Source organism: Gadus morhua, chromosome 22 (assembly GCF_902167405.1).
Source record: "Gadus morhua chromosome 22, gadMor3.0, whole genome shotgun sequence".
Classification (NCBI taxonomy): domain Eukaryota; kingdom Metazoa; phylum Chordata; class Actinopteri; order Gadiformes; family Gadidae; genus Gadus; species Gadus morhua.
The window spans coordinates 15,280,021-15,295,102 of NC_044069.1; the positions used below are offsets into that span (position 1 = coordinate 15,280,021).

General features: G+C 48.4%; 1 protein-coding gene across 2 annotated transcripts; it reads left to right on the forward strand.

Moving 5' to 3' along the window:
• The first annotated feature begins 64 nt into the window (after positions 1 to 64).
• LOC115535702 (juxtaposed with another zinc finger protein 1) lies at positions 65 to 15,024 on the forward strand. 2 transcript variants are annotated; one of them, XM_030347117.1, is made up of 5 exons: positions 65 to 355; positions 6,889 to 6,961; positions 8,676 to 8,884; positions 10,778 to 10,947; positions 11,265 to 15,024. In XM_030347117.1, exons 1-5 carry the CDS (start codon positions 241 to 243, stop codon positions 11,439 to 11,441), a joined length of 744 nt encoding a protein of 247 aa, XP_030202977.1. In that variant the 5' UTR covers positions 65 to 240; the 3' UTR covers positions 11,442 to 15,024. The 2 variants fall into 2 exon arrangements, with proteins under 2 accessions (XP_030202977.1, XP_030202978.1); XM_030347118.1 differs by having other exon boundaries at positions 66 to 355; positions 8,676 to 8,875.
• The last annotated feature ends 58 nt before the right edge of the window (positions 15,025 to 15,082 follow it).

Here is a 15,082-nt window from a genome sequence, read left to right on the forward strand (position 1 = left end):
CAGGTAATTCGTAACGTGACGTAGGCGCACATCATCCTCCCCTCTTAGCTCTAGCCATCCCCCACCCCCACTGTCCCGCCTGCCTCCCCAGCTGCGTTCTCCGCTGCCCCGTCTGGCCGCCGGTGTCTGCTCCGCCGTTCCCTGCTCTGCCCCGCTCTCCCACACCCCGGACCCCGAAGCGCGTCTCCTCCTCGCACCGCCCCAGCTCCCGCAGTCCCGGTGAATGCACGAAACGCCAACATGACCGGCATCGCCGCTGCTTCTTTCTTCTCCAATTCCTGCAGGTTCGGGGGTTGCGGTCTCCAGTTCGAGTCTCTGGCCGAGCTCATCGTCCATATCGAGGACAATCACATCGGTGAGTCAAGGAGAGGGGAGGAGGGGGCGGGGGAAGCTAACGAGCTAACTGGTATGTGCTAGCACTGTTGCTAATACAGGGATCCTCGCCTTGCGATCCGCTATCCTTGCTTTCCCTACTCCGAGCCCGAGACTCGCACATAATCGTCGTTTTTTCAAAATCACGACATAACCATGGCGTATTTTGGAGCATAGCTGTTATGTGTAGTCGTTACAAAGGGATTGGTGTAGTTTGTAAATGTTATCGACAACAAGTCAACGAGGGCCGCATAGGTTTGACCATAGGTAGAAACTAGCATCCCGGCAGGCAGCGGTGCTGGAGTGCTAACATCAGAGACCGGCCAATGTTTACGTTTAGGCCCGTGCGGTGGCAACGTAACAGTCTCTCGCGCTGTGCGCTGTGTGTACTGAGGCTCTATGCAAATCTATATTGTTTAACATCTCAATGGCTAATTTCATAGGTGTCACTGGATGTTGGTTACGATGATATTTAATGCAATTGAAGGCTGTTGTAATGGAAATGTGTTGCAGTGTATACTGCAGTCTTGTTATTTTTTACCTGCATGAGGTCTTTTCGGATAAAAAAAAAACCCATCTATGTTGCAGAGCTCAACTTGTTGCATATAGTTGTGGGTACTTATTTGCATTGTCCAAACATCTGGTGATACAGTATCATCGCGCAAGTCCCATTTTCCACAGTACGACATATCCAATTTCTGTTAATAAAATAAAACACATTAATGAGCAGTCGATATCCTGGGTATATTATTTACTTGTGGCTCTGCAGTTGCTGTTATATTAGGTATTATAATGAAATATATGAAAATATTACTTAGGAAAGACATGGGGCCTTTTAAATGCAGATGTTTTCGGCACCTGAACGTTATTATTTTTAACTATTCGATTGTTTGTGTAGGATAGTCATTAGTGCTAATTATGAATGGCCTTTGGCATTATGTATGTGTGAGCTTGCGCGCGGTAGTGTCTGTGTCAAAAAGGGGTGGGGTCATTTGGCTGGGTATGTCAGGAATGAGTAACGGGGATAGATCGTCTACCAGGCTTGTCTCCATGGCAACTGGTTGTCACCGTAGGGGTTGGGGGCAGTTTATTGGCCGATGTTTAGCACACCTACTGCCATGCAGGCAAAGAGCACTGCTTCCCAATGCAGCCCTCTCTATTGCTGTGATAAAGACACATAACTGAATCGTTATTGCTTAAATATATTCATAGATTGTGGTTTAGGTCTGTGAGAGCAAGAACGAGAGGGAGATATGGAGAAAGAGAGTACAACCATAAACGATGGGTTTGTGTATTTGCCTGTGTGTTTGTGTTTGTGGGTGTCTCTATATCGAAGTCTATGATACTATACATGATGGGCTAACCATATTTCCTCTTTTGGGATTAATAAGGCATTCATACTGCATGATATCCCTGTTTATTTTTAACCATGCCAGCGAATCACAATGGGATGTGATCTGATTAGGTTTCATATCATCCTTCATGTGTCACACAACATTAATGTCGCGTGACACTCTGATGTATTCGACGCGGGGAAGGGCATGTAGAATCTTGCCACCGCATATGCTGTTCCCATCTGGCTCTTGGTTTGACATTTGACCCCCCACGGCAGTCAGTTGAGCAGAACAGGGGTCACCAGTCGGATCAGAGGGGTTAATTAGCTCCCCATGCCACACCCCCTGCTCTCTCTACACTGTGTCCAGCTCTCTCCTGCATTATCCGGTTCACTGTGATCCGTCTGATCGATATAAAGTCTTGGCGGATTGGCCTCCTCGCAAATCTAGCCCAGCAGCTTGGTGTCTAAGGTGGACCCACATCGGGTGCGTTGATTATGGTGTGTACGGCAGTGGGGTTTTTGTTTTGGGTGTTTGTTTTGGTTGTCATGCATCCTGTGTTGATAGCCGGGTTTATATTCAGCACCGATTTGATGTATTTAATCTGTGGAGTATCGATTGCTTATGAAGTGCTGATTGTTTTAGTTAAAAAAGGGGTAGGCCTATTAGAAATACTGCAGCCTACTTGCGTTTCACAAACACACTCGCACCGATTTAGCTTTGATACAATGAAGGTAGTTAGGGTTTTCTAACAAAGTTCTTAAGTGTTTATTTCCCTTAGTCAAGGACATTATTTATTATTAACGCATATCTTATTCAATGTAAAATGTTTGAGTGTGTTTGAAGAATCGTATCGTATACTAAATGCCGGCACGGACAATAGCGCCCTCTCGTGGAGACCAGACCTGGCTCACGAATATACCTCGTTATTTACTGACAACGGAGCCAAAGTAAATAAAAAATACGTTTAAAAAAAAAAAAACACCACCAAAATGTTATTTTATTTTTTAAGTTATGATAACTACTTTTATATTATTCTGTAGTGAAATGCCCATATGTCATGGTGATGTCATCCTTTTCTCTTCCCGTGCCAGAGTTTTGTTTATTCTTTTCTCTTTTGTTCTCTTGTATCCCCCCCCCGTGCCCCAGCGTATGCACACACCTGCCTCTTACTTCACCAACACCGGGTGGGGGGCAGGAGTCAGGAAGGAGGGAAAGATTAAGTGTAGATAGCGATTTAAAAACTGAGCTTACATTGAAGATTACATTGTCGGTATCATCCATTTATCACAAGCATGATTATTCCTTAATATGTGGAATCTAGAACACAGCTTGTTGTGGCACATATCGCTGAGATCTTTCCTCTATGTACCGATACAACAAACTAACCGTGTCTTTCGAATTGGGATACTTTGTCGCGCAGCACTTTTTTAAATCTCCCATTTCTTTTCGTGCTCGCTTGGTTCGACTCCGTCTCCCTCGTAAGAGTCTGGAGATTAACACGGGCGCTGTAAACAGAGATCCAGCCTCAGTGCGATTGGCTGGAGGGAAGGCGGAATGTCCTCGGTGCCGGGGTGGAAAGCGGAGCTGTGTAACCCCTTGGTGGTGATCGTCAGCCCGAGATAAGGCCCTCAGAGACCGCACACCTCCTCACTGCCCTCTCTGTTCCGCACCGAGAGAGAGGCCTGTGCTTTATATGCTGCGCCTGCAGCAGCATGCGCCCCCAGTCCTCCACTCCCCGGTCCCAGCGCCTCCAGACCCCAGCTGGCCATGGAGGTGGAGGAGTGTGTGTGTTTAAAACCACACCGCTCAAACACCCTCGCCGAAGAGTAGTCAGCTTTTTCCTTTCCTTATTTTATTTTATTTGCGTTATTGTTAAACAAACGTTATAGGTCTCATATTCACATTTCTTCAGGTTAAATTCTCAGTTCAGTTTTTTGTTATTTGCCTAATGATTCCGAATTCCTTTAACAAGTGTTAGAAAGAGGGTAGAAGGAGTGGACATGATCATTAACGTGTGTGTGTGTGTGTGTGTGTGTGTGTGTGTGTGTGTGTGTGTGTGTGTGTGTGTGTGTGTGTGTGTGTGTGTGTGTGTGTGTGTGTGTGTGTGTGTGTGTGTGTGTGCGCGCGCGCGCAACTTCACACGTGTGTTTACATCCGATCCAAATTAGTGCATTGGTATTTCTAAACATAACACAAACACGTATGAGTCCCCCACAACATGTAATTAGCAGAAGAGCTCTGGTTCCCTTATTCAATGTTACCAGTCCTCAAGTAGTCCCCACCCAGCTTCCTCCACCCTCGTCTTCCTCTCTCCCTGCATCCGGTGGACGGCTGCGGGGGAAAAGGCACGCAAACACCTTCCCTGCCTTAATTAGCCTCTTGCAAAACAAGCCCTGCATTCTTAGCCTGCCTTCTTGTGCACAGTGGCACACCTTTTAATTACCGACATACAACCCTGTACAGCGGCCAGTACTTATGACATGCGTGAGTTGTGCGTTGTGCCTAGATATGTCCGGCAGGGGGCACCGTTGCACTGTTGTTTAATTGCGAACTCCCGCTGCTCAGTCGGAAGGAAGAGGAATGGCTGCTGATTGGCTGTTGGCAGTTAACGACAGGAACACTAATTAAAGGGATATTTATAGACCCATGAAACAGGAAATGTCTCTTAACTGGCAGATGCAGTGGCTGTGCTGTGTTTGCTTCAACACAACCCTACAGATGTCCAGCTACACAGATGTAACTGTGTTACGTAAAAACAATGTCACACCCATGTACGAACAATGATTTTGGACATGTGTTTTAATACATTTACTTAAAAAACTGTATTTTTGACCCTCTAACATACGTTTATGTTTGCATGTGCATACATGTATGTGATTTGAATACATGCAGCAGCCGCATCCACATTGCATGTGGTTCCAGGCCTGTTTCCGGGTGAGGAAATGCCATTAACATCATTCACTTCCTCTCCCTTGCTCACTCTGCACCTGGCTTTCTTTGTTTCAGAACCCCCTCCTCCTTCCACACACTTACCTCACCTTAAACCCACTATGAGATTGCCTTGCAAATTATTTACCCCGGTCCATTTGCTTTGTAGTCCGTCTCGGGGATTATCTGCAAGCTTTAATAGCTTGACTCTTGGTCTTTTAGCACTGTAGGTCGGCTGTGATTTCCCAGGTAATCACAATTTATGCTTGTGGTTTGCTTTCTTTTATCGCGCATTCTCTATCGTGTAAAGTAAACAAACATTCATCCAATGTTGGTAGTTCTGATGAAATCTACTTTTAATGTTTCTACTATTCATATAAAAATGTGTTCACAAACCAGTGGCTAGCCATGGTTTTGCAGCTTTTGCAAGGTTCTGTTCTGCGCGTGTGTGCGTGGCATGCGTCTGGTGTCTGCATCTTAGCAGCAGGTAAGAAGATTAAAGCGCAGCTGGAAAAGCCCACTGAAGACCACCTTTGTGGACCACCTTAGGTGTGTGTGTGTGTGTGTGTGTGTCTGTGTGTGTGCGTGTGTGTGTGTGTGTTTGTCTTTGTATGTGTGTCTGTCTTTTTGTGTGAGTGTGTGTGTGTGTGTGTCTTTGTGTGTCTTTGTTTCGAGCAGTGGGTAAGGACATTACAATGAGGAGTCATACTAATAAGTAGGCTGATGTTATTAAAATGATTGCATTAAATGATGAATGTAGCATGCATGTTTATTTAAATGTATGTATGTGTGTATCTCTGTGCGTATGTGTGTGTGTTTTAGGTAGTTTGTTGTTTGCTGGTCTCCCAGTCCCCGGTTTTCTCCAACACTGTGGGAAGTCTGCATTCTTGCTTAATTATGAGGTGTGAAAGTCTGAAAACTAAAGGGCTGAGATATACACACACACACACACACACACACACTCACAGTCACACACACACACACACAGAGACTCAAAGGCATACACGCACACAGGCGCACACGCACACACACATTCACAGGCATACACACACGCTTGCACTCATGTGTGGGCGTGCACACACACACACACACACACACACACACACACACACACACACACACACAGACTCACAGGCACACACACACACACACACACACACACACACACACACACACACACACACACACACACACACACACACACACACAGACTCACGTACACAATCACTCACAGGCACACACACACACAAAGACACATACACACATTTTCAACATTAGTTGCACAGTGAGGATCCAGTTCTTGGCTGGCTTGGTTTTTTAATACATCTGTTAGCCATTATGTAGACCGCCGTAATTAGACACACACGCACATAGGCACACACACACACAGGCACATAGGCAAGGACATTCTTGTTTTGAACACTTGATGGCGCTAGTGGCTCACATTTGAGCCACCAACAGCCTTAAACCACACACACACACACACACACACACACACACACACACACACACACACACACACACACACACACACACACACACACACACACACACACACACACACACACACACACACACACACACACACACACACACACACTCTGCATGCCCAGTCCAAGTGTTCTCCAGGTTGGGGGGCCTTTTTGAAGTTAACACCACTTCCCTCGGGCCATGGAAGTCAGCCAATCTAGGGCTTGCACCCCTACGAACTCAACTGGAAAACTTGTGTGTGTGTGTGTGTGTGTGTGTGAGAGAGAGAGAGAGACAGCCACTGTGTCGATGTGTGTTTGTCTGTACATTCGTCACTGCCCCTCCAGCTCCTACCCAGTAAACCGGTCCCTGTCCACTGTAGCAGAGTATTCAACCACCCCACCACTTAGTGCAACAGGCTGATGCCAGTTAATTACGCCGGCTCCCTGGGACCCTGCTTGCATAAGTCCCCGGAGATGTGTGTTGTTTTCGTCGGTCAGGTTGGGTGGGGTTGACTCAAAGGCAAACGTATATATGGGGCCCCCCAGAGAGATCAGTGTGGGAACCCAGATCCATGTATCTCTTCCATCTCTCTCTCTCTCTCTGACTATCTCACAGCCTTGCTCGCTGTCTCTCAGGCCTGCGGGCTGCTGCAGCTGTGCGGCACGACTCCACACTGGGGCTCAGTCGCGTCACATGCCTCACTGTGTCTACAGAGCGGTGATTTATCTCTCTCTCCCTCTCTCTCTCTCTCCCTCGCTCTCCCTCTCTCGCTCTACAGACACAGATCCGCGGGTCCTGGAGAAACAGGAGCAGCAGCAGCCAACGTACCTGGCCCTGAGCTACATCAACAGGTATGGACACACACGTGCATGCATGTGCACACGCACACGCACACACACAACCTCACACACACTCGCACAGTAGGAGGCACATCCCCACAAAATAACTTTCTTTCCAAGGCAAACGTATCTCAAACACAGATTGCAGATAAATCCAATCAGCTTTAATCAATATGGGGTTTTATAGCCACTCCAGTACAACTGTGTGTTTGTGTGTGTGTGTATGTATGTGCGCTTGCGGCGACGTACGAAGGGAATGACTGATGGGTTCCCATTGACGCAGCAGTGACTCAGATGCAGGCCAACTCTAGGAAAACCACATAATACAGCCTTCATCATCATCATCCTCCCACGGCCCCCTCTGAGCTCCTCTTAAATAGCCTGAGCTCCGCCGCCATCGCAGCGAGGGCATGCCTGTGGGTGGATGCCCACTGAGCGTGCACGAACACACGAGCGTGCATGTGTCCTAACGAGGCCGGCGTGTAAGGACATCTCGCGTCTTAGTCAGGCGAGAGAGAGAGAGTGAAAGAGAGTCTTCCGATGACGTTGGTGCGCAACATCATCGAAGGGGTCATAAAAGGGGGTCAATGTCCTGTGGCTTTGGTCCATAGTATGTGAGATATAGAATCTTTCACACTTGCACGTTGCACAACAGACATGTTGAGCTGTTTTTAAACACAGTCTGGTTACCGTATGGAGATGCTGAGTGTGGCAGAACCAATAATAAGAATTGATCGCGGTGGGACTATCCACAAATACTTGCGGTCAGGAAGTCGAAAACCCGACATGACCGCTCATGGATGTTTTAATTGGGAATGGCGACAAACTCTGGCTTCGGCCGGCCATAACCATCAAGAGGGCTTTTTCCTTTATTACAACCGCTCGCAGTAAACGTGCTCAAGTGGTTGGCGATTGTAAATGTCATTCCTGCTTCCCGCTGCGGGGTTCTGATGGCTCACTATGATGCTGCATCGTTTCAGGCCGGTTCCCTTAATGACATGTCCCCCCCCCCCCCACACACACACCTCACTCCCCTACCTCCCCGCCCTATGATGCCCTGGCCACACCGGAGGGAATTCCGAATTTATATCGGACGTTTTTGTTTTTTCTCCAGGGGAACGGCTAGAGGGAACAGTTTTGTGGGTAGCTTTGCCCACCATGGTTACAGGCCTGTAACCATGTGTGATATTATGTTAGTCATGGGTGTCTTCATGTAGAACTTATGGGCAATCTGCAGAAGCATTTTAAATAAACACTTTTTAGTTTAAGTACAATTTCAACGCCTGCCCTACCTAAATTGACTGCCTGACTACGGTACCCTATGCCATTTGGTAAAGCCACTTCCCTCACACACACACACACACACACACACACACACACACACACACACACACACACACACACACACACACACACACACACACACACACACACACACACACACACACACACACACACACACACACACACACACTGTCGCTGTCCCTTGTTACCTTTTCCTATCTCCTTTGAGGAGATGCTTTTAATCTCATTGTACTGTGCACGGTGACAATAAAAGGCATTCGTTCATTTTATTGTACGATTATTGCACAACATTATAGTAGAGCATTATAATGTTAACGCGTCCATGCTGGGACCTCATCCTTTGAACCCACGATCTTGTGATGAATCCCTGTGGTGACACCCGTCCTCCTGGCCGTCCTCCCGTCCCTTCTCCTGTCTGCAGGTTCATGACGGACGCAGCGCGGCGGGAGCAGGAGACCCTGAAGAAGAAGGCCACTCCCAAGCTGTCCCTGTCCATCGCCGGAGGGGGCGTGTCCAGGAACAGCACGGCCACGCCCCCGCGCCACACCAGCGGCAACCTCACGCCCCCCGTCACCCCGCCCATCACACCCTCCTCCTCCTTCCGAAGCAGCACGCCCACAGGTAAGACAGGTGTGTGTGTGCGCTTGCATTTGTTTTCGTTTTCCTCTGTGCATGTTTATTTTAATGTCCTCATATAATGTGTGTGTTGCCGTCTTGTGAGTTTCTATTCCTAGGGAGCGTCGCAAAACACACAAACGCACAGCGGAGCCCAACATGTTTGCACAGTGAGCGTATGTTTGGGTGCAATGTTTAAACACACCACGGATAATGGAGTAGTGCCTTCTGTGCAATTCAAATGTTTCCCTGTTGAGCAAATGAAGATGCATGCAAAGGAATGTCTGCAATCTCACACCTAGTGATTTCTGCACGTTGGATTACAAAGCAGCCTGCGCTCAAAGTGTTTCGAATAGGTTGTTAAACTTCAAAGTGGGAACTGCCAAATTATGTTTGCCAGGTAAGACTTTTTTTTTTTCTTCTTCTTCTGATGAACACGCGAGAAACTATTCTTTCCCTAGATGGAAGGTCTGTCTGTGTGTCCATCTCTCCGTCTGCCTGTCTATCTGAGTGTGTGGGGGTGTGTATGTCATCCCATTTCTGTCTGTATATCTTTGTCTTTCCATCTCTGTTTCTGTCTGTCTCCCACTTGCTCTATCTCTCTCTGAGCCTGTCTGTCTGTCTGTCTGTCTGTCTGTCTGTCTGTCTGTCTGTCTGTCTGTCTGTCTGTCTGTCTGTCTGTCTGACTGTCTGTCTCCTCTCTGTCTGTCTGTCTCTCTTTCTCTCTCTCTCTGTCTATCTGTCTGTCTGTCTGTCTGTCTGTCTGTCTCCTCTCTGTCTGTCTGTCTGTCTGTCAGTATGTCTCCTCTCTGTCTGTCTCCTCTCTGTCTGTCTCCTCTCTCTCTGTCTGTCTCTGTCTGTCTGTCTCTCTGTCTGTCTCTCTGTCTGTCTGTCTCCTCTCTGTCTGTGTGTGTGTCTGTCTCACTGAGCGGGGGGGCCCCTGCAGCAAGTGAGGGCCTCTCAACACTCTGCTAATTACACAGCAGCTGTCATGCTGTGTGCTACCATGGGGCCGTGCACGCCACAGCCTGAAAGCAGATGTCCAATTCTAGCCCCAAATGGTTCCAAGCATGGTGTTAGGTCTGGGGGGAAAATACACACACACACACACACACACACACACACACACACACACACACACACACACACACACACACACACACACACACACACACACACACACACACACACACACACACACACACACACACACACACACACACACACACAACTAAAACACACAGAGCTCTTTCAACATGTGCCAGGGTGCCATCTATTTCCTCATGCTGAGCTGCAGCATTTCCTGTGAGAGGGTGTGTGTGCGCGTGCGAGCGTACACACACACATGTACAGCCTTACCACCCTGTGTGTGCCTTTTACGTCTTCTGCAAAGTGTGTGTAAATGGAAAACCCTTTTTCTTCATCTTTTTTTTTTGTTGCATTTCAAAGCACAATTTCCAGGGTAGTGAGCGAAGATCACTCCCATTTAATGATCTCCTTCTAAGTGCCAACTCCTGCCATTCCAAACATGCACGCGCGCACGCACACAGACACACACGCACACACACGCGCTCACTCACACGCACACAAACGCTCACCCACACATACGCACGCGCTCACACTCAAGCACACACAGACACATACTCTCACACACACACACTCAGACTCTCGCTCGCACATACACAAGCTCACGCTCACAGACACACACACACACGTACGTACAGAGAGACACGCACGCACGCACGCACGCACGCACGCACGCACGCACGCACGCACGCACACACACACAGACACCCTCACACACTCGTTGGCTTTCCGATCCTATCCGATTACAAAGTATCACTGCTAAACTCCCATTTGCCTCCGCTTCTCTCCCCCCCCCTCCCCCCTCCACCTCCCCCGTGGCAGGCAGCGAGTACGATGAGGAGGAGGTGGACTATGAGGAGTCGGACAGCGACGAGTCCTGGACCACGGAGAGCGCCATCAGCTCCGAGTCCATCCTCAGCTCCATGTGCATGAACGGCGGCGAGGAGAAGCCCTTCGCCTGCCCCGTGCCCGGCTGCAAGAAGAGATACAAGGTACGCCGCCGCCCGGGGGACACGGGTCTGGGTGGGGGCATGTTGAAGGGGGGTGTGTGTCGGATGAGTGAGTGGGTGTATGGAGGGTTGGGGGAGCGAGACGTGTGTGTGTGTGTGTGTGTGTGTGTGTGTGTGTGTGTGTGTGTGTGTGTGGTTCCTTTTGTATTCATATTTGGTACTCATTGTGTCTAGTTTCTTCAGTATCCGATGGAACTGGGCGTAAGCTCACTTTAATTTAGTACTTTCCCCTTCATCTGAAAAATTAAACAAGCGGTTATTTGCGATTGTTCCTAAACCGTCCCTACGCTCGCACACAGAATGTGAACGGTATCAAGTACCACGCCAAGAACGGCCACCGGACCCAGGTCCGCGTGCGCAAGCCCTTCAAGTGTCGCTGCGGGAAGAGCTACAAGACGTCCCAGGGCCTGAGGCACCACACCATCAACTTCCACCCGCCCGTCTCCACCGAGATCCTGCGCAAGATCCAGGGCTAAGGCCCCCCACACCCCCTCCACCCTACCCACCCCCAACCCCTCCACCTCCCTAACCCCCCCTCAACCCGCCGAGATCGGAGCACTTGTGCCAATCGACCCCACCGACCAACCTGCTCAATGTAGCCCCCCTACCCTCCCCCCACCCCCCCCCCGAAACAATAGACTTAAGGATCATGCTTGAGTGTGTTGTTCTAAGTGCATGCTTTAAGTTTTTCTTTGGTCGTAGAGGGAAAAGAGGGCGTCCCAATATGTTCTTATTCTTTCGTCCGTCGAGTGGTATAACGTCTCAAAATAATGTTTTGTATTTCATCCATGGTATATTGTATTTTTGACAAATTATCTTTATCTTTGTAGTTCAGTATTGTACATTTGCACATTCATATATGCTGTTGCATTGTTTTGTTACGTGTTGTTTTTACTTGCATACGGTGCTATCTGTAAAAGAAAAACAAGAGAAAGAAAAGACAAAAAACAAACGGAGTGAAAGAGAATCATGAAAAAAGTTTGCTAAGGAAACATGGAAACAGGAAGTAAAACTAAGCCCCGCCCCCTTCGTCCCTGCCCGTCTTCTGCCATGTTCGAGTTGGCTCACTCGGGCACTATTCAGGGCATCATCACCATTTGCTGTACACAACTTGAGTGTACAAATCTGGTTCCCTATATGGTGCACTTAATAACCACAATGCACCGTAAAGGAAATGTACAACAGGTTCTTCACTGTTCTCCTAATAGGGTACTATATAGTGGTCACTATTTAGTATCACATAAAGGGAACAGTGTAAGTATATAGGGTTCGCTCTGTAGGGATTACGCAATAAGGGCGAACAAGGTGAGCCAATTCGAACACAGACTATCAGTACGATGACGTTACTTCAGATGCTGGTCCAGGCCCAGGACTCTGCACACTCCCCAGTGCTTGTGACACATCCGCGTCCAGTCCATCCTCGGAGTCCGCCTCCCCAGCTGTTCCCTGGGCAACAGCGTCTCAGCGGGAAAGGGGCGGCGGAGTTCAAAAGTGGCTGGAGCCCACCCGAGTTCCGACCAGTTTACCTAATAGATATATCGAGATATAAACGACAAATATGTATGTGTATATAAAAAAAAAGATATATGTATCCATGAACATATGCAACAAATAGTTAACTTTATTTTCGAGCTTTATTTTATATATATTTTCCCATGCGTTTAGGATTGTTTCTTTTTGTTCTTATTTTTCTGTGGTCGTTGTGCGTTATCAAACTAAGTGTTCTTTTCATTCCTTGGTTCACAGAGATGCTCCAGCGCGGTGTCGTCCCAGGTGCTGGGGTGTCTCTGGGTCAGAAGACCAAAAGTGTCACAAACTGTGTGTAGCCTTCGCTAGCCCTAGAAGCTAGCCTCTAGATCCTAGAGGCCAGTGGTTCCCAACCTCTTTTGGCCCGGGACCCAATTCCTGGCGCTGAAAAACATCTGCCGGTAATATCAATGCCCCGGTGGACTCACAGCCACAAGTGGCTTTGAGTCATTAGGCTGTCAGTTTGTATATACCGGACGTCTATGGGACATTTTATAAAAAAAACAAACAAACAAAAAAACGTTTTGTTTGCTAAAACGAATCAATAGCTATCTCTCCAGCTTGTGCCAGCGATCCCATGCGACCGCCATATGCATATCCCGGGGAGCCAAGGGTTGGGAACCACGGCCCTAGCAGCTGAAGTCAGTTAAAGCTTGTCTAGTGAAGTGTCGTCAGCCGCACTCAAGCATAACTTTGGTGTATTGACGGCCAGAATAGGTCCAAACACATTTCCTCCCCCACCAACACCATCGCCACCTCCCCACTCCATTCCACCTCCAGCCCATTTAGTTTTCGCTCTGGCTTCTTTCTTTTACTTTCAAACCTTTTGAGCGTTGCCTGACAATAATTCCTGACATGCGAGAGGCAGGACATACCCAGGTAAACGCTGTACACAATCCCTGTTGCCAAGAGTGTTTGATTTGTTGTGTTTTTTTCCCATGGTCCATTGCCAACAGCTCTCGACTGCCAAACTCTCAACACAACCATGTGCCTAAGGGGTTGTGGGAAGGGAAGGGAGGGGGGGACGGGGGGGGATGGGGAGGGCGGCATGGTGGGGGAGGGGGGGGGGTGGGGTCTCCGACTGGGGATCAGAAAAAAAAAACAAGTGTTTTTTTCTCGTGCAAGTCATGGCACCTAACCCAAATGTACAGATGTATGGGTGTACATTGATGGAATGTTTTCATGCATGTTTTTTCTATGTTCTGCATATCGGTGGGTGGGGTACCAAGTGCAGATTTTGTCTTTTTCAAGAGATTACCAGCTACATCAGCAGCGACAACTTTCTGAGTGTATTGTAGATCATGCCTTTCTAATACAGTCGTGGATGTGTGTGTGTGTGTGTGTGTGCGCATGCGTGAGCGTGTCACTTTGTAGCCAAGTGTTACCTGCAGTATCCAGTGTCAAGGCCTATAGTGTTACTCCTGTGTTTTCAGTTCTGTTCAGTAGTCTGATGTGCCCCCCTCCCCCCCCCACCCTTTTTTGTTGGATGTCTGGCTGTCAATTATATGAAGCATGAGACCCCCACCCCTTTACCTCCCACTCATGTCATCTGTTCCCCACCTCCCTCACTCCCAGGGAGGTTTCCAGGTGATGCTCGTGTACCCTCAGCAGGTGTTACAGTGGCGGGCTTCACATCCCCTCCTCCCTCCCTCCCTCCCCTCGGCTCTTCGCTCCTCCTCCTCCACTGCTTTGTTTCCATGGCGACGCGAGTAAGTGGCGGGGTAAACGAAATAGTGCCACTTGGCTCTGTACATACTGCGAAGAATTTACAAGCACAACGATGAAGACGAATCCCAATCCTATCGGTTTGTTTTAAAGGAGGGTCTTTTTTAAAGGGGTCTTGGAGCTTTGCCAACAGCAGACAAGACAGAGAGCTGCAGAGTCACGGCATCGCATGCACAGGGATGGCCTTTTCTGCCTCCCCTACCCAAACACTCCCTCTGTCCCGATCCTTCTCTCCCACTCTCTCTCTCGGCAATCCTGCCGCTTAAACAGTAGTTTTATTTTTTTCTTCATCTCTTCTTCCTCCTGCGTGCCTGGCCCCGGATCATCGGCCAGGCCAGGCCGAGACGGCCGCTCTCCCGAGCCTAGGTCTGTCAAACACTCGTAAAGGAAAAGTACTTTGCAGCGAGACCACCGTTGCCATGGGAACCATTCAGTCGCATACCCTTTTAAAACGGGGGGGCCGTATTAACGCGCACTGGAGGAGGAGGAGCGGAGGATGTGTGTTTCTGTGTGTCTGTGTGTGTGGGGGGGAAGGGTTGTAGGAGTGCAAAGGAGGGTACTTCAGTATACTTTGTACAGTGAATGTATTGTGTATCGTCGTGTGTCCGTTGTCAAGTGCTTTTAAATTATATTTTCGTACGTAAACGTGGGGACCGACGTTTCCCTTTTTTTTGTATGAGGGGGACAGCCGGTTCGGTGGAGAGTGACGCTGTCACACTGTCTTTCTATATAAAAAAGCTGCTTCTTACATGTAAACAGGAAACATTGAAAGAAAAACTGTAAAAAAATAAAGAGAAATGCAGTGTATGCCTCGACTTGTGTGTTTTCTTCAGGACCATCACACTCACGGAACACACTGAAGGAT